This window comes from Salmo trutta, chromosome 35 (assembly GCF_901001165.1).
Source record: "Salmo trutta chromosome 35, fSalTru1.1, whole genome shotgun sequence".
NCBI lineage: Eukaryota > Metazoa > Chordata > Actinopteri > Salmoniformes > Salmonidae > Salmo > Salmo trutta.
This window is the reverse complement of record NC_042991.1, coordinates 4391877-4415788: the sequence shown is the minus strand read 5'-3', so window position 1 is coordinate 4415788 and position 23912 is coordinate 4391877. Positions and strand designations below refer to the sequence as shown.

Genomic DNA, 23912 nt, shown 5'->3' with positions numbered 1-23912 from the left:
AGCACAGGCAAAATCCAAGAGGAAAACCTGGTTCTGTCTGCTTTCCACCAGACACTGGGAGATGAATTTACCTTTCAGCAGGACAATAAGCTAAAACACCAGACCAAATCTACACTGTTGCTTACCAAGAAGAATGTTCATGAGTGACCGTGTTACAGTTTTGACTTAAATCTACTTGAAAATCTATGGCTTGACCTGAAAATGGTTGTCAATACCCCAATTTGTCATTATGGGGTATTGTGTGTGAGGAAAAAATAATGATTTAATCCATTTTGAATTCAGACTGTAACACAACAAAATGTGGAATAAGTCAAGGGGTATGAATACTTTCTGAAGGCAATGTATACGCACACGCGCGCACACACACACACACACACACACACACACACACACAGAGAGTGCTCTGTGTTTATAGATGGGAGATCTGGTGGTGGTTGGAACCAAAGTCTCATTTGATCAGGCCTCTCACTGAGGCCCCCAGTCCAACGATATGGACTTGTGAAAAACATGGAAACCGTTTTGTAGTGTAGTCAGAGACTTCAGCCTGAACATGATTCATGACATTTGAGCATGTTAGAATAGAGAAATAATACTGGTACAGTGTATAACCTTGGAAAAAAGACATTGATGTCATGTCAGGGATATTGAAGTTCGCAACAAATGTGCTGAAGAGATGGCCATGGCGCATTGAGTTCATCAGATTTTTTTAGTGTGACAAAAACACACCTCAACACACCAGGGTAACTTATTTAACATGTTATTTTGTCCATCATATTAGAACAACTTCAAGTCACAAGAAATAAACCGTGGGAGGATTTACAACCGGCGGCTATGGAACCTTCCAGAGCCTGGAATAAAACTCCTTTATTCACTATGTCTGCAATCTGCTCCACTGAGTTTATGAGATATTGCACACCATGCAACACACACACACACACACACATACGCCTTATAATAACAGATGGATACTGCACAGACTCTCCTCACACCCACACAAATGAACCTGAATGAATGGTACCTGTGGAATCAATTAAGATAAAAACCAAATAAGAATACCAAACACATTTCAACCTTGTTTCATATTGATTAGATATAGAGACAGCTCTGTAAAGGTATTAATTGGTCTAGCTCTAGTTATTATTACACACTCTCACGCCCCCTCAGACTTCTCTCTCTCTCTCAGAAACAGTAAAAGCACATCTGCTCACATCTGCTCAAACACCACATTTACAGACTACAGTTGTATTCATTTCAGAAGGCTTTGCTTTCCTATTCAGCTTCAACACACTGAGTTAACTTCAGACTTTAACAGACACTTTGTCACATGAACCCTGGTTTTTATTATTATATTTTGGTCTTGTAGTGGTGAGATTCTAAATGACCTTTCCTGGTGATATTTAATATAGGCAGCTGGTACACCACACACACACACACACACACACACACACACACACACACACACACACACACACACACACACACTGCTCTGTGCTTATAGATGGGAGATCTGGTGGTGGTCAGTACCAATGTCTCATTTGATCAGGCCTCACACTGTGGGCCCCAGCCCAGGGGTGTGTGTGTGTGTGTGTGTGTGTGTGTGTGTGTGTGTGTGTGTGTGTGTGTGTGTGTGTGAGAGAGAGAGAGAGAGAGAGAAACGTCTTTACCTGCAGTACTAATCCCTGCTATGCCTTTCCAGTCTCCTGGCCCTGCTCAGTGGGCACCTAGCGATCGATTCCCCTTGTTGTTTGTCCCTTGAGCTGTTTGAGTTATTACACTCTCTCCCTATCCCCAGATATACACACAGATAGACCAAAGCTCTCCCCTCTTTCTCTCCCCCCCTCATCCCGACTTTTTAATGGATGTGTGAATGACAATCTCTCCATCTCTTCCCTTTTTTCCCCTCTGTCTCTCCCCCTCTCCTCTCTTCCTCTCCCCCTCTCCTCTCTGTCCTCTCTTTCTCTCACCCTCTCCTCTCTCTCCCCTCTCCTTTCCCCACCTTTTCTCTCTCTCCTCTCTCTCTCTCTGCAGAGAAACAGCTAACAGCAGGGAACTGTCTAGGTGTGCTGGGCATGGCTGAGGCTATGCGATGTACAGAGCTCCACAACATGGCCAAAGCCTTTGCACTCCAGAACTTCCCTGAGGTAGGTGGATTTACTGAATGAACAAATCGATGGATGGATGGGTGGGTGGGTGGATGGATAAATGCATTAATGAATACATGCATGAATAAATGCATACATGCATGAATTAATTTCTAAGATGTTCATAAAAAAGACCATACCACCTACCAAACATGATAAAAACTGTACTTTTTATCCCAATCAAGTTTCAACCCTTTGTGCTCTAGGCGGCAGGTCAGGAGGAGATTCTGAATGTGTCTAAGGAGGACCTGGTGGCCTACCTGTCTAATGACAGCCTCAATACCAAGGCTGAGGAACTGGTCTACGAGACTGCAATCAATTGGATCAAACGAGACCCCACCTCCAGAGTACAGGTAAGGCAGGGAGGGTAGAGCGGTAGGAGGGAGTGGTTCAAATCAAATTGTATTTCTCACATGCGCCGAATACAACAGGTATTCAGCTTGAAATGCTTGAAATGCATACTTATGAGACCTTTCCCAATATGCAGAGTTAAAAAGTAAATAAAGATTGAAAATAGTAACACAATAAATACCAATAGCGAGGCTATGTACAAGGAGTACCGGTACCGGGTCAATGTGCAGGGGTACATGTTGGTAGGTGTAAAAGTGACTGGGCAATCAGGATAGATAATAAACAGAGTAGCAGCAGCGTATGTGAAGATTGTGAACGTTTGTGTGTGTGGCGTTCTTAGTGCCACCATCGGTTTGTGGTGGTAAATAGATGGCTACGAATAATATAGATGTGAACTCTCTTGGAAGATAGTGTGGTCTACAGCTTATCATGAGGTATTCTACCCCAGGCGAGGACATAAGAATGGAAAAACACCAGCAAATCAGCTCTCAGTGATTTTAATTTGGAAATCTGTTCCAAAGTATTCCCACACATAAGAGAGAGATTTGTGATCGTATACAAATGTAAGCAAGGTTTGAAATGATTGTTTTATCTGTTGTGGCTACTTGTGGTCAATTTGCAGTCTATCCGCTCAAGAAAATATCGGTCCGCGGCTGAATCTAGTTGATGATCCGTGGTCTATGACTTGGGTGGCTGGGGTCTTTTTTTCTTGGCCTTCCTCTGACACCGCCTGATATAGAGGTTCTGGATGGCAGGGAGCTCGGCCCCAGTTATGTACTGGGCTGTCCGCACCACCATCTGTAGCGCCTTGCGGTCGGATGCCAATCAGTTGCCATACCAAGCGAAAATGCAGCCAGTAAATATGCTCTCAGTGGTGCAGCTTTAGAACTTTTTGAGGATCTGAGGGCCCATGCCAAATCTTTTCAGTCTCCTGAGGGGGAAGAGGCGTTGTCGTGCCATCTTCACGACTGTTGGTGTGTGTGGACACCGAGGAACTTGAAGCTCTTGATCCACTCCACTACAGCCCCGTCGATGTGGACGGGGGGGTGCTCGGAGCTCCATTTCCTGTAGTCCACAATCAGTTCCTTTGTCTTGCTGACGTTGAGGGAGAGGTTGTTGTCCTGGCACCACACTGCCAGGTCTCTGACCTCTTCCCTATAGGCTGTCTCATCATCGTCTGTGATCAGGCCTACCACCGTTGTCATCAGCAAACTTAATGATGATGTTGGATTCGTGCACGGCCAAGCAGTTGTGTGTGACCAGGGAGTACAGGAAGGTACTAAGTACGCACCTCTGAGGGGCCCCGTGTTGAGGGTCAATGCGGCAGATGTGTTGTTACCCTCAACCCCCTGGGTGCGGCCCGCCAGGAAGTCCAGGATCCAGTTGCTGAGGGAGGTATTTAGTCCCAGGGTCCTGAGCTTAGTGATGAGCTTGGAGGGCACTATGGTGTTGAATGCTGAGCTGTAGTCAGTCAACAGCATTCTCAGATACTGTCACGCCTGCTCCAACTCCCCCTCTCTGGCGCTCGAGGGCGCCATGCGGCCTATCATTATGCACACCTGTCACCATCGTTACGCGCATCAGTGCTTCATGGGACTCACCTGGACTCCATCACTTATTGATTGCCTCCCCTATGAATGTCAATTCCTCCGTTTCATCCCTGTCAGCATTAATGTCGTTTGTGTTCCCCCTGTCCAGATGCTGACTTTGTTTTGTTTCATGTTGGTTATTTATTAAATATTCACTAAATATGTACTTGCTTCTCGTCTCCCAGCGTCGGTCCTCACAGAATGCTGACACCACAATATTGGAAGCATCAGGGAGTTTTTTGTTGATGTCGGGTCCAGGTGCAGCTGCTGAAGGAACCGGGGGTGCCTCAGCTGGCTCGTCAGGCTCCCATTGCTTAGCTGGCTCGAGAGGTTTTCTTGCCTCGGTTGGCTCGGCAGGCTCACATCCCACATCATACCTCGGCCGGCTCGTCGGGCTCCCATGTCATACCTCGGCTGGCTCGTCGGGCTCCCAGGTCATACCTCAGCTGGCTCTTCGGGCTCCCACGTCATACCTCGGCTGGCTCTTCGGGCTCCCACATCATACCTGGGCCGGCTCGTCGGGCTCCCACGCCTCGGCCGGCTCGTCGGGCTCCCACGCCTCGGCCGGCTCGTCGAGCTCCCACGCCTCGGCCGGCTCGTCGAGCTCCCACGCCTCGGCCGGCCTGTCGAGCTCGCCCCAGGTTGGATGCCGGGTGGCACCCCTAGAGGGCGGGGTACTGTCATGCCTGCTTCCACTCCCCCTCTCTGGCGCTCGAGGGTGTCAGGTGGTCCATCATTACGCACACCTGTCAACATCATTACGCGCATCAGCGCTTCATTGGACTCACCTGGACTCCATCACTTATTCATTGCCTCCCCTTATTCATTGCCTCCCCATTGCCTCTATTCCTCAGTTTCATCCCCGTGTCAGCATTAATGTCATTTTTGTTCCCCTTTTCCAGGCGCTGTCCTTGTCTTGTTTCATGTCGGTTTTTTATTAAATATTCACTTCCTGTACTTGCTTCTCGTCTCCCAGCGTCAGTCCTCGCACATACATTTTCCTCTTATCCAGGTGGGAGAGGGCAGTGTGGAGTGAAATTGAGAGACTGTCATCTGTGGATCTGTTGCGGCGGTATGTGAATTGTGGCGGCAATGATTGAATAACATGTATGAGACACGAGCGGTGTGGTCAGCATGTAAGGTTAAATCTGGACTTGGTTTCCTCAATCGTAATCGCTCCTCTTTCACCGCAACTGCCAAACTCACCCTGATTCAGATGACCATCCTACCCATGCTAGATTACGGAGATGTAATTTGTGACTCACCACCTGGATTCGGTCTTATATAGCAACATTTGAAATTGCGTTTTTTACATTAGATAAAATTAGAGACTCAGAACTACAAAATGGCACATCATACTGCATTGTTAAGGAACAATGGGAAAGTAATTATGCTTTGAAAGTTGATAAACTTGTAAACTCACGAACGAATGGCCTTTGAATGTTTTGGTATCTAGTGAAGAGTTCCTCTTTGTCTACAGCCATTCAGCATCGTTCACACCTTCTTAAGCTTTATCCCCACCCATCTTGTTTCGCCCTCTGAGCGTTCAGAGGGCACACTTGACGCTCTGGCCGATGATTTGTTTACCTATGGATAACATGAAAACAGCCTAACCAGCTCTGCTGGCAACAATTTCATTATGCTTCTTTGCAGACGTTTACTGACACCGGCCATATTCAGCGCGTGATGTACACTTTAGCTTAAGACATGTAGCTAATTAGCTAGGTAAACAATGAACCTAGCTAGGTAAACAACGTGTAAAATCATGTGACATAACGTTAGCTAACGAACCAGCCAGCTAACATTAGCTAGTTAAACAACAATGAACACAGTGCCAAATCATGTCATTACTACACTGCATGAATATGCTGGTAGCTAACCAACTAGGTTCAATAGTAGCTAGCTAATATTTGGCTCTAACTAGCAAAGCAAACAGCTCTGGGATAAGAATAATAACGTCAGCTAGGGAGCCAGCCAGCTAATGTTAGCTAGCTCGCTAACAGTACACTTTAGCTTGAAATGAAACCACGATGCAGCTCCACTACACGATACATTTAAAGGCAATGAAAATGCTCGATGCACTTAATAATTAAGCCGGTGACTGATGTGGTAAACTCCTCAATGCCATTGGATGAATCCCGGAACATATTCCAGTCTGTGCTAGCGAAACAGTCCTGTAGCTTAGCATCCGCATCATTGAACCACTTTCGTATTGAGCGCCTCACTGGTACTTCCCGTTTGAGTTTTTGCTTGTAAACAGGAATTAGGAGGATGAAGTTATGATCAGATTTGCCAAATGGAGTGTGAGGATGAGCTTTGTATGCATTTGTGTGTGGTCTGGAGTTTTGTCGCCTCTGGTTGCACAGGTGACATGCTGGTAAAAATTTGGTTAAATAGATTTCAGTTTCACTGCATTAAAATCACCAGCTACTAGGAGTGCCGCCTCTGGATGATCCTTTTCTTGTTTGCTGAAGCCCTCTACAGCTTGTTGAGTGTGGTCTTAGCATCGGTTTGTGATGGTAAATAGACAGCTACAAAAAATATAGATGGTAAGTAGTGTGGTCTGCAGCTCATCATTACGTATTCTAACTAAAACCGATACACTTCCTTAACATTAGAAATCACCAGCTGTTGTTAACAAAGAGACACACCCCTAACCTTACCCGACGCTGCCGTACGGTCTTGACGATGAATAGAAAAACCAGCTAGCTGTAAATGATCCATGTCCTTGTTCAGCCATGACTCTGAGAAACAGGATATTCAAGTTTTTCAGGGCCCGTTGATAGGATAGTCTCAAGCGAAGCTCGTCCTGTTTCTTCTCCAATGACTGTACATTCGCCAAAAGAACGGAGGTTAGGGGCTGTTTATTTGCATGCCAACGTAGTTTCATTAGTATGCCTGCCCCTTCTGCGTAAAATGGCACTCTTGTCGCTAAAAGGTAAAAGCAGTGGTCGAATTTGTACTAGTCTATTTTCAACATGTTCGTTCAGTGTTTATGGGTACTCGACTGTAGTGTACTGTATGGCCTGGTTTGTTGTGGGAGTGCCATAGAGCCCCCCTGTGATCTAACCTGGTTAATCAGGACTTAATACTATTCTGACAACATCATCATCTGTTTACAGTATCATCACTCAGATTTGGGTTGCAGAGTTAGTATTGGATCCATAAAGGTTTGTATCCTGCAGTGAGCTCCTCTCCAATCCATGTCCTCTTCTTCCACATTCATGGAGGTTGGTTAGTCGATGTGATGTATTGACCCTGAGACGTATCAACCACCAGTCTTATTTGTTGAAGTGTGACCAGTGTCGGGGAAGCTACTCTGAATATATAGTTTAACAAGATACCAATTACTTTATACTGGAAGAAGTTAAGCTACGCTAAAGTTACCCTTAAGAAATTCAGTATATATTGTACTTAAGTAAAGTTACCTTGAAAAAGAAGTTCACTACGTCCAAACTACTTAGTGAAAAAATATCATATCTTAATTGTTATAGAATACAAATTGCAAAAACAGATCACTCTGTAGTCATATGTTAACATAAGTGTAATGTATCCTATTAAACACAAAAAGGGTGTTTCAAGTGAGCTTTACGCAGGTCTGATGCCGAAAAGAAAGGAACTGAATAAAACATTTAAAAGTGGTGTGCCGTACACCACTGCATGGCAAAGAACGTTATTAACTACTGAAAACACTACCAAGATTTGAATTGAGTTCAACTACCACCAAGCTACTGCAAAATGTAGTTTAATTACTAGTTCAATTACATGTTGTTCACTACTCCCTAACACTGAGTGTGACCTAGTGGACACAAGCCTGGTTGCCGTCTCTGTTGAGCTAGTCTTCTTAGCTAACATTCCACTCCTTGAGTGGTGAGGAGTTTTGGCAAATGACAGGAGAGGGATGGAGTGGAATGTTAGCTAAGAAGACTGCTACCCAGACTAAGTGGACAATACATATCTCAGGGATATGACATCATCTGATAGCATTTTCATTGCCTTTCAAGACAGACCAAAACCCCAGTTCAATCAACTGCAGATAAAGGGAAGCTGCCTGCACAGTGGGTTCACTAAGAATGTTCACACTGTATCACAGGTATTGACTGTAAATCTAACCTACCGAAAGCAAGCTGATTCCCTCTCACGGATATTGTAATCATTGGACATGATCTGTACCCAATTTTCTTTTATATAAAAGCTTACAGTGGGGGAAAAAAGTATTTGATCCCCTGCTGATTTTGTTCGTTTGCCCACTTACAAAGAAATGAAGAGTCTATAATTTTAATGGTAGGTTTATATGAACAGTGAGAGACAGAATAACAACAAAAAAATCCAGAAAAACGCATGTCAAAAATGTTATAAAATTATTTGCATTTTAATGAGGGAAATAAGTATTTGACCCCTTTACAAAACATGACTTAGTAGTTGGTGGCAAAACCCTTGTTGGCAATCACAGAGGTCAGACGTTTCTTGTAGTTTACCACCAGGTTTGCACACATCTCAGGAAGGATTTTGTCCCACTCCTCTTTGCAGATCTTCTCCAAGTCATTAAGGTTTCGAGGCTGACGTTTGGCAACTTGAACCTTCAGCTCCCTCCACAGATTTTCTATGGAATTAAGGTCTGGAGACTGGCTAGGCCACTCCAGGACCTTAATGTGCTTCTTCTTGAGCCACTCCTTTGTTGCCTTGGCCGTGTGTTTTGGGTCATTGTCATGCTGGAATACCCATACACGACCCATTTTCAATGCCCTGGCTGAGGGAAGGAGGTTCTCACCCAAGATTTGACGGTACATGGCCCCGTTTGACGGTGGAGATGGTGTTCTTGGGGTCATAGGCAGCATTCCTCCTCCAAACACGGCGAGTTGAGTTGATGCCAAAGAGCTCCATTTTGGTCTCATCTGACCACAACACTTTCACCCAGTTGTCCTCTGAATCATTCAGATGTTCATTGGCAAACTTCAGACGGGCATGTATATGTATTCTTGAGCAGGGGGACCTTGCGGGCGCTGCAGGATTTCAGTCCTTCACGGCGTAGTGTGTTACCAATTGTTTTCTTGGTGACTATGGTCCCAGCTGCCTTGAGATCATTGACAAGATCCTCCCGTGTAGTTCTGGGCTGATTCCTCACCGTTCTCATGATCATTGCAACTCCACGAGGTGAGATCTTGCATGGAGCCCCAGGCCGAGGGAGATCTTTTGTGTTTCTTCCATTTGCGAATAATCGCACCAACTGTTGTCACCTTCTCACCAAGCTGCTTGGCGATGGTCTTGTTGCCCATTCCAGCCTTGTGTAGGTCTACAATCTTGTCCCTGACATCCTTGGAGAGCTCTTTGGTCTTGGCCATGGTGGAGAGTTTGGAATCTGATAGATTGATTGCGTCTTTGGACAGGTGTCTTTTATACAGGTAACAAGCTGAGGTTAGGAGCACTCCCTTTAAGAGTGTGCTCCTAATCTCAGCTCGTTACCTGTATAAAAGACACCTGGGAGCCAGAAATCTTTCTGATTGAGAGAGGGTCAAATACTTATTTCCCTCATTAAAATGCAAATCAATTTATAACATTTCTGACATGCGTTTTTCTGGATATTTTTGTTGTTATTCTGTCTCTCACGGTTCAAATAAACCTACCATTAAAATTATAGACTGATCATTTCTTTGTCAGTGGGCAAACGTACAAAATCAGCAGGGGATTAAATACTTTTTCCCCTCACTGTAAGTCCGAGTCTGCCCTCATTTTTCAGGTGCAGGGCAGAGAATTTAGGTACAGGTAGAGAGAGAAGAGGACTGTGAGACCTGCAGCAGTGTTTTAATGTGTCTAGAGGAGGTAGTGTGGTTATACATATAGCTAAAGGGACTTCAAATGGACTAGAGGATGATGGTAAGACTTTCCTGGGGACATACACAACTGTGTGTTTCTGTCTCTACACAGCACTAGCTTTCAACTTATTGTGACCTTTTCTGAGCTCTTGTCAAAGATATGAGGGATTCTGGTGTAGAAAAAAACGTATTCGGGGATGTGATCAGCACAACAATGAAACTAGGACGTACTGTAGGGGGCATGGTTTGGTGTGGGTTTGGGGCGGTTTCACACACACAAGGACCTCTGCTCTCCTGAGGATCAAAGTCAGTCAGTCAAGGCTTTGACCAGTCCACTTCCGCTCAGGTCAGCATTCATCTCACAGCCTATTGGACAGGAGAGAACAGCGAATCAGAGCATGGCAGGGGAAACGAGGGGAAAGTGAAACGGACAGACATTTCACCTGCCGTCCACTCCTGTTCCTCCTTTCCTCCCTCTTCTCGGTCTCCTTGTTGCTAAGTCAGAGATAAGACTAATACCTTATAACAGTCAGCGGTTTCTCAAATGGAGGGTCAGGACCCAATGGTGAGTTGCTGCTCATTCCCATTTGCGGCTGATTCCTTTTGGGTCACAGCTTTAGACTTGGGTCTCTGGGTTTTGTTTACTCACAATAACACCTTCCCGAAGGTGACATTTAGAGAGAGAGAGAGGGAGAAGGATAGCGAGACAGTGAGAGGAGAGGGGCCCCTGTGTCTCTGTGCTCAGTAGGAATCAGATATTCAGTGGCGCTCTCTCTGCTGTGTGCCATGACATTATAGGAGTGGAGCTGTGATGGAGCTCAGGGCCAGTCTCAAATCTCTGGGCCATGTGTGACAGACGCACTAAAACTACTGCTGCTAGAGAGAGGAGGGGAGAGGAGTGAGGGGAGAGGAGTGAAGGAGAGGAGTTAAGGAGGGGAGAGAAGAGGAGTGAAGGGGAGGAGAGGTTAGGGAGTAAAGGAGAGGGGTTGAGAGGGTGTGAAGGAGGAGCGATAGGTTCTTCCCACAAGAGAAACTGACCCCAGCATTTGAGTTGACACGCTCTGCTCACCACAAGCTAATTTTCACCTTTCCTCTCTCCCTCCCTCCCTCCACACCTCCCCACGTCCCTCTCTCCTGCCATTTGGAAAAAGAGTGCAGTGGAAATTGCTCCCCTGGAACCTGTGATATTTTTTAATGACACGTCAGGGCCAATTGTCACAGGGCTGACACTCTCTCTGAGAGGAGGGAGAAAAACACCAAACGCTGGGGGCTGTATGTATGTGTGTGTGTGTACACAGTGTGCACACACTGCACTGGCATGTTGACGGGGGCTGAGTAAATAATATGCAATTTTCCTTCTGGAGTGAGGAAACAGAAACAGGGGGCTGGACATCGCTGAGAGCCAGAGATGGATAGAGAGTGTTTGAGCATTAATAATGGGTTTGTGTAAGACTCACACGAGAGCGAGAACAAGACAGAGAGCGAGAGAACAAGACGGACGGCGAGAGGGACGGAGGGACAGGCGGAGGGACGAGCGGAGGGACGAGCGGAGGGACGGGCGGAGGGACGGGCGGAGGGACAGGCGGAGGGACAGGCGGAGGGACAGGCGGAGGGACAGGCGGAGGGACGAGCGGAGGGACGAGCGGAGGGACGGGCGGAGGGACGGGCGGAGGGACAGGCGGAGGGACAGGCGGAGGGACAGGCGGAGGGACGAGCGGAGGGACGAGCGGAGGGACAGGCGGAGGGACGAGCGGAGGGACGAGCGGAGGGACGGGCGGAGGGACGGGCGGAGGGACAGGCAGAGGGACAGGCAGAGGGACGGGCGGAGGGACAGGCAGAGGGACAGGCGGAGGGACAGGCGGAGGGGCGAGCGGAAGCGACGGGCGGAAGCGACGGACAGAGAGGCGGAAGCGACGGACAGAGAGGCGGAAGCGACGGACAGAGAGGCGGAAGCGACGGACAGAGAGGCGGAAGCGACGGACAGAGAGGCGGAAGCGACGGACAGAGAGGCGGAAGCGACGGGCACAGAGAGACCGGAGACACATGAGAGACCGGAGACACATGAGAGACCGGAGACACATGAGAGACCGGAGACACAGGAGAGACCGGAGACACAGGAGAGACCGGAGACACAGGAGAGACAGGAGAGACCGGAGACACAGGAGAGACCGGAGACACAGGAGAGACCGGAGACACAGGAGAGACCGGAGACACAGGAGAGACCGGAGACACAGGAGAGACAGGAGACACAGGAGAGACAGGAGACACAGGAGAGACAGGAGACACAGGAGAGACAGGAGACACAGGAGAGACAGGAGACACAGGAGAGACCGGAGACACAGGAGAGACCGGAGACACAGGAGAGACCGGAGACACAGGAGAGACCGGAGACACAGGAGAGACCGGAGACACCGGAGAGACCGGCACAGAGAGACCGGAGAGACCGAAGAGACGGGCACGGAGAGACCGGAATGTGACATTTAATGGTAGATTTGGTAGATTTAAAGAGCCAGTCATTCACTACACTCTGGGAAAAGAGTTCACACATCAACAAAAATAACAATGGGCATCTGACGTTTGCCATTGCGGAACCCAGCAAGTTTTTTTAAATGAACGGAGGGAAAGTTATTACATGTTATATTAATAGTGTTAGAGTATATTTCTCTTAGTGAAGGTCTTTAAAATGTGTTTTCAGCAGGTATAGAGAAGAACCAAAAAGATGAATTATCCCAATCTGTTTCCTAAGACATTGCATGTTATATAAACGTTGGCGCACGAAAGACTGTCCTTCACCACAAAATAAGTGTAGACAGACTCTTTCCTTGCGGTTTAGCAACCGTCTGTAGTGCGTGTGCACCAAACATACATTGTGCTTTAACAAAGAACTCTCCTTACAAAGCCAGATCAACACAGAACACACCCGGAAGGCCTCTGTCTACATGGATTAACAGGAAAAAGGCTGATTTGGGAGGGGTGAGCTAGCTAGCGTGTTATTGAGTGAAGTCATGCTGAAACTGCCCCTCAGAGCAAAATAGCTGTGTGTGTGTGTGTGTGTGTGTGTGTGTGTGTGTGTGTGTGTGTGTGTGTGTGTGTGTGTGTGTGTGTGTGTGTGTGTGTGTGTGTGTGTGTGTGTGTGTATACCTACCTGTAGATAGCCGTGGTCGTGTCCTCGGCGTCTCAACTTCTGAGCACAGCAGCCTGCTTCTTCCATATCCTCAATCCCGCCACCTCTCCTCATCCCTTCATCACACACACACACACCTGAGGGAGAACACAACACACACACACACCATTGCGTGAGCCTAGCCCTATTAAGGTTTGTTGGTCCAGGTGAATGAGTTTGTTAGCGCTCTGAGGCTAAGCATGGCTACGCGCTCTAGTAAACTCCAACCCCACAGCTGACACACAGTCTACACCACAGGAGGTTGGTAGCACCTTAATTGGGGAGGATGGGCTCGTGGTAAAGGCTGGAGTGGAATTTGTGAAATGGTATCACATACTTCAAACCCATGGTTTGCAGGTTTTTGATGCCATTCCATTCTCTCTGTTCCGGCCATTATGAGCCGTCTTCCCCTCAGCAACCTCCGTCGGTTTACACACATGTACTTTGAACTCGCAGTCTGTCTTTTGTTCATCCCCCTCTTCTTTCGGTTCATTCTTTAGGGGGATTGCTGTATTTGTGTGTGTGTGTGTGTGTGTGTGTGTGTGTGTGTGTGTGTGTGTGTGTGTGTGTGTGTGTGTGTGTGTGTGTGTGTGTGTGTGTGTGTCAGTCACATTCTACGGTCCATTTTTCACTGAGAGCTGTTTGGTCTTTTTAGTGACAGACAGTGAATAAATATGAGCATGCAGGTGTCATTTGTATATAAAAACTGCATGGTGCCACACACACACACACACAGTTGTAAGTTGTAAATGGGCTGCGTTTCAGCGTGAGGCAGGGATAATCTATCTAGTATTGTGTCTAAGATCTGTCAGACTACAGCTGAGATCTAGCCAGGAGGACGACATACACACACACACACAGATGAATAATGTCCACCCTGTGTTTCCCTCCCTACTACTCTCAGTGGGGACTGACTGAGTGTGTGTGTGTGTGTGTGTGTGTGTGTGCGCGTGTGATATACATATATTCTTTAGATACAGAATATTATATTGTTCAGATGTATGTGGGTATGGAACGCATCGGCGTGTGGCTTTCCACGTTTAATGAGTGCCTCTGCTCGTGTGTGTGGGTGTGTGTGTGAGCGAGCGAGCGAGCGAGAGAGAGACCCTTCTTGTTCACAGCTGTTCCATAGTCACACAGCGCTGCTGTGAGTCACTTAGATGATTGAATACACCTCTGTCACACATCACTCTGCACTTAGACACTGTACTCAGCCTGCACTTAGACAGAGAGAGACAGCCAAACACAGAAACTATGTCAGGCTTGACCCAGGATGGAGGGCGGTAGGGATGATCTATAAGCGGTATTAATACACAATATAATACGCCTTGTGTGGCTTTAAATGTGAAGCTAGAAGTATGATACTCATTTACATATCGATATATTCATGAGAAAGAGAGAGAGAGAGGCAGCGAGAGATGGAGAGACGTGTTTGTTTGATCAAGTAAAGAGTATACTGTGTGTTTTGTGTTTGTGCGGGAGAGAGACCCATAGTCCCGTCTGTATACTGTGTTAACTGCGGGCACACAAACCACATGTCAACAACACTCTTCTCTCTTTCCCTTCTTCTCCTCCTCTATTCTCCTGCGTACTCCTCTTTCTCTTCTTCTCCTCTTCTCCTCTCCTCCTTTCCTCCTCCTCGTCTCCTACTTACTCCACTATTCTTTCCTGTCTTCTCCTCTCCTCTTTCCCTTCCTCTCCTCTCTGGTAAGATCAGTTGAGGACAATAGAGCCAGATGTCAGAGAGATGCTAAGGCAGGCTGTACGATCCTTCCAGAGTGGTCATAACGCTGAGCTAGAGGTCAATGGCTCAAATTCTTTGTACTGCGGTGTCTACGGACATTGTCGTCTCGGGTTGTTTACAACGTTTAGCTCTGACAGAGACAGGAGTCCCATGGGGGTTCTGGACGTCTCTCACACACACGCATGCACACGCACACACACATTGCACACTCTAGTCACTACTACAACCTATGTCAGAGCAGACCACCTGTCTCCACCACCAAATGCACACACAGAAGTATACACACACACACACACACACACACACACACACACACACACACACACACACACACACACACGTGTTCTGACTTAGAGCCAGCTGTAAAGATCTCTGTCAACCTCTCTCTCTCTTTCTCCAACCTTACCCTGACACAGCTGATCCCAAAGTTTACTGCAAATGTTCTTCCTTCCTTCAAATGAGATATTTTCTCTCCCCATTCCTTTAGATATTACATGATTTGCACAGTAAAGACGGTTTATAATGAGTCGTGTGTGTTTATATTTGCCACTGTGGTGTTGTCTGAGACAGACATGAAAGTGGTTGTCTGTGGCATCACAGTCTGTGTGATTTACTCTCATATCTGGGTTTGTTTTTTCGTTGCTAATCTAACGCTTCTTTGAGGCTTCCAGGAATTCTTCATCTTTACTGCTGTAGACTAATTTGTGTAGTCTACACATAGTAAATTGTCACGTCTTTCTCTATCTCCTTCCCTCTGCTTTATACGCCATTCCCCTTTCTCTTGCTCCTGGCCCATCTCCCTCCCTCCCTACACCCTCCTCTCCTCCTCCCTTCCCCTCCCTCTATTTTTCCCCCCTCTTTCTCCCGCAGCATGTATCAGAGTTGTTAGCAGTGGTGCGTCTTCCCTTCATCCACCCGTCCTACCTGCTGAACGTCGTGGACAACGAGGAGTTAATCAAGACGTCGGAGGCGTGTCGAGACCTGGTCAACGAGGCCAAGAGGTATCACATGTTGCCTCACGCCAGACAGGAGATGCAGACACCTAGGACACGACCACGGCTATCTGCAGGTAGGTGTACACCAAGGATGGGCAACTGACGGGCTCCTCGGATCAGGAGTTCCACTTTTTTCATGATATATATTTCTTAGTTAGAATAGTAGAATACACCGCTGCAATTTTGACATTTGTTTTTGCATCAGCAGTTTTTCTCTTATGTCTGTCACTGATAGTCACTCAGTTAGCCCATGTCAGCTGTTTTCTTTTAAATTAGTCTAGCAGCCAGCTATCTAAACTTAGTAATCATGGTCGAATTACCGGCTGAGGGGCCCCCATTTTGATTTTGTTCGTCTCACTCAAATATCATATTAAAAACTTTAAACATTTCTCTTCACCCTATGGCAAGATTTTTTGAATTGCAGGAAATTAGCTGTAAAACAGCACATTTTCGTCTCCGCCCCATGGCAAAATGAGTAGAATTGCATGAAATGAGTTATAAAATTGCTAAATATTCTCTCCGCCCCATGGCAAAATGTGTAGAATTGCAGCCAACTTGCTTTAAATCTGCAACTCTCTCTCTCTTTGATACATGAGCCTTAGGCTATAGCCTGAACCTCTTCCTTTTGTTAGACACTCCTTCACTATCTTGTGTCTAGTTGATTAAAAAAACGTAGCCTATATTCCCTTCTGTATCTCCTTTTTGATAGGCTATGCATATAGGCTACGCTTTCATCATTTTATGCATGGCTTTCTCCGGATCAGACAACGGATGTAACGGAGTTCCATCTCAAAAAGTTGTTTGAATAGCCTAAAAACGTAAAGGTAGCCAGGGGACTAATAATGAGAGAGAACAAGCAATATCAATTGCCTGTAAAAAAAAAAAAAAAAATGTTATGACAAGTTTAATCAAAGCTTATTTAGAAAGAAATGATCCGTACAGGCTGGGAAAATCCGTCCATGCGAGGTTGAAATGAAACCAAATGGCCAATAACCTATCATAAAGATTTGATGACAGGCTTTTAAGACAAGTCAAAGTTGAACAGTAGCTTTTTCCCAAAAATATTCTAGCCTAAGGTGTTGTCCTGAAGTTGTCGCTTTCAATAAGCAGAGACTACTCTCAATCACATCTTTATTAGAGATAGAACAAACAATACTCTTTGTTTTCTATTATTTTATGAGGCAAATAAAGCAATTATCCAGAGCTGGAAAGGGGAGACAGTTTCTGTCCACTCCATTAAGTATAACCTAACTGTCCACTCCATTAAGTATAACCTAACTCACTACGTACGGTAAGACCGTTCATCATCAGACTGTTACTGCTTCATCATGTGCGCGCCACACTTACACACACACACACACACACTCAAACGTATTCCCTGCTGAAGCTCCTCCACCAGAAAGAAATATTAGAAAAGATTTGCCTGCACTTAGCCTCTGCCCAGGCTTTCAACAACATCTTTTGTCATGATTCATCCAGTTGTAGTATTCAATTTCGTGCTGTAGCCCAACAGTCGTTTTAGGTGAGTTTTTAATTTTGTTTTGGTTGGCCAATAGGGGGCAATGCCACCTTATATCGCAATGTTTTATGGGTACATAATCAAGAGAGGACAAAGGTTGACATTGCCTAACCCTAACACACACACATGGTCACACATGGGCTTTCACATGCATGCCGGGATATGCAATGTAGAAGGCACAATGAAGCAATGACAGAAATGCATATTTGGGGCAGGAGAAGAAAGAGATAACAAATGTATGCCATTTACATCCAATGAAATACTTTGGATCGCATGAATAAACAATATTGGTGTCCAAAACCATCAGTAGTTTTCCAGTAATGTCAAAATGAAACAAAAGAAGAGTTTGGGTTGTGTGTGAGCCAAGCACAGACCCTGCTATTATGAAAGCTTTGGATGGCCAACCATAACAGTGTCCCTGGGATGTCTGGGCTGAGGCACTCCGGGTGCTTTTACAGTAGGCCCAATACATCTCCAAGTGCCTCCTGAACACCAGCTGCTTTCAGAACAGTCCAGGCATTTACAGTCACTTATTCCTATTATTATTCTATAACAAGAAGTTCACTTCCAACCAGCCGTTCACTCTCCAACCGTTCAGGCTGTCCAATTCAGTTTGTTTACATCATTAAAGCAGATATTTATGGGAATAAGTAGCCCTGGACAGATAGTTCTTTTGTTTGTTAGATTTTCCTGCCACTCGGCCAAGTCTTTTTCTGGTACCCCCCCTCAATAAAAAGCTGTCTAATTAGTGTGTGTGTACGAAATTTATTAGAGCTTAGCACAAACATAACACATTTTCTGCTTGGTAGGATTAAGGTAATTGCTAAACAAATGTCACTTTATGGTGTGGACAGTTTACGAACCTGCCTTCCCTGTTCTGCTCAAGGTGCGCGTGCGCACACACACTCTCTCTCATTGGTAAACAAGCAGAGTAAATGGTGGTAGTTGAATAGTTTGTGTTTAATTGTTTTATTGCAGAGGGGGGTAGTAGTTTTAGGGAAGTAAGTCTCTCGAAAAGACATTCCAAAAAAAATACTTTTGTATAATTCATTATGATATCAAAGTTTCTTTTCAGTCTCTCTCTCATCTGAGGTCAAACCTCTCTATTCAGGGTTGTAGTCAGGCTTGGCCCCTGGTTAGTGTGTGACTGATTGAGTGTGGTGTTAGTCTGGCCATCTGGTCCTCTTGTTGACTGGCTCTGAGATGCACAGCGGGGCTGAGTCAGAGGGACATGGAGGCTGGGAGAGGCTGCTCATAGAGAAAGTTCAGTTAATCCTAATGGTGACCAGCAGTGACCTGTGTCAGGAGGAGGGAGGGAGAGAGGGAGGATGAGATAGTGGATGGGAGAGAAAGAGAAATTGAGAGTGGATGAGAGAGAAATTGAGGGATGTGTGTGTGTGTTTGTGTGTGTGTGTGTGTGTGTGTGTGTGTGTGTGTGTGTGTGTGTGTGTGTGTGTGTGTGTGTGTGTGTGTGTGTGTGTGTGTGTGTGTGTGTGTGTGTGTGAGAGCCTGAAAGCTGGGGCACCACCTGAGCTTGGAAGATAAGTCTCTCAAGCGGAGAGAAAAAAAAGGGAAACGGCGTGATGTCATCCGTGAAACACTGCTTTCCCAGGGCACTCAATCTGTGTTTGTGTGTGTCCGTACGTAGACCTATCTCCCTGCCAGCCATCTCTGGTGTCACAGCAGGAGACACAGTTCACCAGAACACCATACTCTCCCATATCCTCCTCCTCTACTCCCCCTCTCTTACTTCTCGTCCTCTACCTCTTCAACATCCTCTTCCATCTCCTTCTCTCTCTCCTCCTCCTGTCCCTCTCTTGTCCACGTCAGGCCACATCACTATCCTATCACGGTGACGATTTCTCTCCACCTGCTATAGACCGCAAGATTTCACAGGTTGACTTGAGTATTCAAAAGTTCTCCGGGAGTGGGGGTTAAGTTTGGGCATTAATTCCGACTAGTTAAAGCCAGACTCAGTAAGTCAAATTCAGCTACGTCAGTTTGTTTATTAATGTATTTTGTCGGGCTGACAGAGCTACTTTTTTGTAAACAATCCCATGCAAGCTGTCATAACGTGCTAGGCTGCCTGAGAGTTCTCAAGCGGCCGCTGGGCCAGCCACCCTTTGATCCATTTCAGACAGTATTAAGCATGTAGGCTACTGTATTATATAAAAAAAATGGTCAAGTCAGCTATGAACGTTAACAGTAGTAAAATGTCAGTCTAATTTACATAGCTAGACAACAATACCGTGGTGCAACGATAGCGCCGATAACTGCAGTGCAAACACTGTCAACCCTGAGCAACTAGCTAGCCTATGTTGAATTATAAATTACATTTGCCTGAAAAAGGTTGCAATAGTAAACACAACATCCAAGAGGAAAATAATTATCCAGCTAACAACTCCATGAAGTTTGCAAGTAAGGGCACAGACATTTATTTGGCTGTATAGTACCGGTATGCACATTTAGCAATGCGTGTGTGGATCTACCAACCGTTTGCTAGCCAGCTAAATTTGCTAGCTAGCTAATTCAGATCTATTGCCAATTATTTGCATTTCTGATGCCTTTCTTTCCCCTAATGTGTAAACAACGAAAAAACAAACATGGCATCAGATCTTTTTACTTCCGATTTATACCACCTCCATATGGCTGGGTTTCGACATGCAGCTCAATTCTTATCGTTTTTCTACTCATTTGTCTTTTGACCAATCAGATCAGATCTTTTCACATCAGATCTTTTTCACAACTGATCTGATTGGTCAAAAGCAGCCAGGTCATCCGTGATATAAATCAGTATTCGACGTCCATCCACGTATGAGGACGTCGGGAGATGGTGTGAAAACCCGGCCACTGTTACCTTGAAGTAGGTTTGGGTTTTGCTTGGGCGTTATGGACGGGGAGCATCCGCCTCTGGTGCAAAAGGTTGCATGTTCGAATCCAGCGATAAACAGTCGTTTTTGAGATTTTGAGCATATCCCAAACCTTAACCTTTATCTTAACCATTCAGAGTTAATACCTAATGCCTGAACTTAACCATAACCTTAACCATAACCATAACCTTAAATTCAGAGTTAATGCCTAAACTTAACCTTAAAAACGTTGAAATTTGACTTTTGGAACAACTTAAAAATGGATGAACGTCTAATTCTGATGTGAGAGCTAGTTGGTCGAAAGACCAACTAATGAAATAAATATCAAAATTGGGCTCCTTGTCTAAACGCAGCCCAAGTGGATCTCAATCCCGACCCTCCATATGCGGCCTCTGTCTGGATGCTCAGATCTTTTCTTTTTTTTATTGCTCTGTTCTGCCCTTACCATGACAACCACCCCAAAATTTTTATCAACACTGACAGGAAATGAGCACGGTATCTGTGTGCTACTTCAGAGGCTACATCAGTGTGAATGCACTAATCTGATATGGGTCACATGTAAAACTGATGTGGACAGTCAGGAAAAAGTGATTTGATATTGAAAGAAAAACAGATTTGGGTTCTTAGGGTGGTTGTGTAAACACAGCCTAAAACTCATAATGAACCATTCACACATCACTCCGGTAACTCTCCTAGCTACTACTTGGCTAATTAGAGACAATATACTGTATGCAAAGTGATTATCTGTCATTAGGTGTTCTGAGGAACTCAGGGATTACATTGTGAATTTGCGAAGTTTACACCCATAGATGAACGATGCCTTCGGAAAGTTTTCAGACCCCTTGAATTTTTCCACCTTTTGTTACGTTAGCGTTATTCTAAAATTGATTAAATGGTTTTTTTCACTTTGTCATTATGGGGTATGGTGTGTAGATTGCTGAGGATTTTGTTTATTTTTGATTTAATCCATTTTAGAATAAGGCTGTATTGTAACAAAATGTGGAAAAAGCCAAGGGGTCCGAGTACTTTCCGAAGGCACTGCATTTAGTCTTATTTTCTGATCCCTCTGTCTCCTGCATGTTAATACGGATCTGTTACTGAGACGAGACGTAAACCACAGTCAGTTTTTTGACATCAATGAACAGTAGTGCTGAGCGATTAGTGCTTTTTGAGGTTGATTCGGTTTTGGTTCGGACACACGAACACGTCAAACCCCTTCCTCACAGCAGCTATGCTCAGCGCAGCCCCAGAAAGGAAAATCTAGAGCAAGGCCAAACCGTTAACTTAGCTCAGCCAAGTGTTACTAGCACTCAGACAAATGAGCTGTAATGACTGCGGGACGTGTACCCCCACTCTATATACACACACACACACACACACACACACACACACACACACACACACACACACACACACACACACACACACACACACACACACACACAGTCTACACATACAGTGCTTGGGCCCAGCTATATACACATATACTTTAATATATACCGGCTAGAGCAGGGGGAAGGTCTGAAATGAGATTCTCTGTGACCATTTGCACTTTCTGTATACTAATATAAAATTCACGAGCCACAAGCCCAGAATCTACAAAATAAATGATTAAACCACACACAGATACTGTACACACGCATACACAGCACCAGCGAGAGAGGAGAGCTAACAAACCGCATTGCAGCAGGTCTGAACTGGTCAAGCGCTGACTTTTATCATGGTTTAGACTCGCATACAGTAGCTCCAGTCATGAGTATGCAGTCAAATGCTGTGTTTGGTTGGAGAGGCCAGCGGCTGCTTTGAACTGTGGTAGACAGGTGAGCAATCAACTTTCAAAGAAGAATCTGTAGTCAAATACAGTCATCTTCAAATGCAATGAAATGAATTGGTGAATATAACCCAAGGATGTCCAACCCTCCACCTGGAGAGCTATTGGGTCTGCAGGCTTTTGCTCCAGCCCTGCTCTAACACACCTGATTCAGTTCATCAGCTGCTCTACGGGGCTTTGGTGTTAGAGCAGGGCTGGAGCAAAAGCCTGCAGACCCAGTAGCTGTCCAGGAGGACGGTAACCTGAAGCATTAATAGTCATGGTGTAAAAATACACTTAGTAAAGTGAGTGGCCTGCAGGCCTAGGGTAGTGAAGATATTGGGAAGACTATATAAAGATGTTAAAGTCAGACTCTGATTTTAACGCACACGCACACTCTTGAAGCCCTACATTTGGAGTGGTGACATCATCATCTTATTCACACTTCTTGTCCCCCTCGGCCCTCTGGGGAAGAGACTGAAGAGGCAGAGGCACCACTGAGACAGAAATGAGAACTACACACACACACACACACACACACACACATACGCACACAACCGATTCACACTAGACTCCTACACGGGAGCACAGAGATCATAAGATGGTATTTCATACTATTCGCTTCTGTCTGTCGGCTTATCGTCTGAAGCACCACCTCCACTCCAGCCATTCATTTGGGAGATAGGACTTGTGTGAAATGTGTGAATTTGGAAGCCAATTATAGGGTTTGTTATTTTGGGTAGTTGCGAGCACATGCATGGGTATTTATGTGTGCGCGCGCGTGCGTGCGTGCTGGTGTCCAGCTCCTAGTTTGAGTGATTATTCAGGCTGGTTTGTTTTAAAGATCCAATGTAGCGTGATATTACTCTGTGCTACGGTCTGAAAAGGGAAGCGGTACGGTCCGCACCGCTTGAGAATGGCTGAGAGACACACACTGTGCCGACGCTTCGGAAATGCCTTCAGCATATCATAATCATATCTCATCTCTTGCAATGTGGAAAGATGTAGGAGAGCCTAGAATAGAACATAAAGGTGGAGACATTGATGTTTCTGGGTCTTATTGGTGAAAGTTTGAACAAATGTATCGTTTTCATATCATACATTTAAATGTTACTGTAGCTAGTATGTCCTCTGACCGCTGGCCTAAATATGGGGATTGAATTTCAACCCCCTGGCTGTCGGCATGACGACATAGCTTTCTGACCACTGACCAGAGGATCAAGTACCGGCTGGCTGATTTGGCTTAGTTTCTTCCAAGAGCTAGATTATGCAGTGTACAGAACACACACACGCAAACACCAAATCCACACATGCAATGATTTTCACATAACCAGGCTGGAGGAATATTGTATGAGGTTGAAGCTGCTGTAAAGTCTTGGGTAGGTTAAACGGTCACATTTAGTGTCTGTGTGTGTGTGTGTGTGTGTGTGTGTGTGTGTGTGTGTGTATGTGTGTGTGTGTGTGTGTGTGTGTGTGTGTGTGTGTGTGTGTGTGTGTGTGTGTGTGTGTGTGTGTGTGTGTGTGTGTGTGTGTGTGCGCGCGCGCTGGCAGATCACCTGCTAGTGCTGAGTCCCTGTCGCATTGTGTCTTTCAAGGGCTGGCTAGAGCCCCCTCACAGCAGGCCACAAATGCATATACACACCCACACACCCTGAGAATACCCTAAGAGCACACACTTATATAGACTCAAACACGCTCCCTGATTCTTTGCCAGAATACCCTCACAGCAGGGGCCACACACACACACACATACAGTGTATCCGAGGCCCCTGGCCTCCTGATCCTCACCATACCAAATGACCTCCCTGGGAGAAAGAGCATAAGGTTAGGAGAAAGGAGGAGGAGGAGAAGGATTGAGAGGGCTGAGAGAAAAAGGGAGAGTGGGGCTTAGTGACAGACCCCACAGATCCCCAGGAC

General features: G+C 45.8%; 1 protein-coding gene across 2 annotated transcripts in view; it reads left to right on the top strand.

Moving 5' to 3' along the window:
* The window catches only part of LOC115174472 (kelch-like protein 29), a 326402-nt gene that overhangs the window by 246978 nt on the left and 55512 nt on the right, over positions 1–23912 (top strand). For both annotated transcript variants that reach the window (XM_029733020.1, XM_029733021.1), the window contains 3 exons: positions 2029–2141; positions 2348–2494; positions 15672–15870. In XM_029733020.1, coding sequence (XP_029588880.1) covers positions 2029–2141; positions 2348–2494; positions 15672–15870 — 459 coding nt within the window. The remainder of the gene's footprint in view (positions 1–2028; positions 2142–2347; positions 2495–15671; positions 15871–23912) is intronic.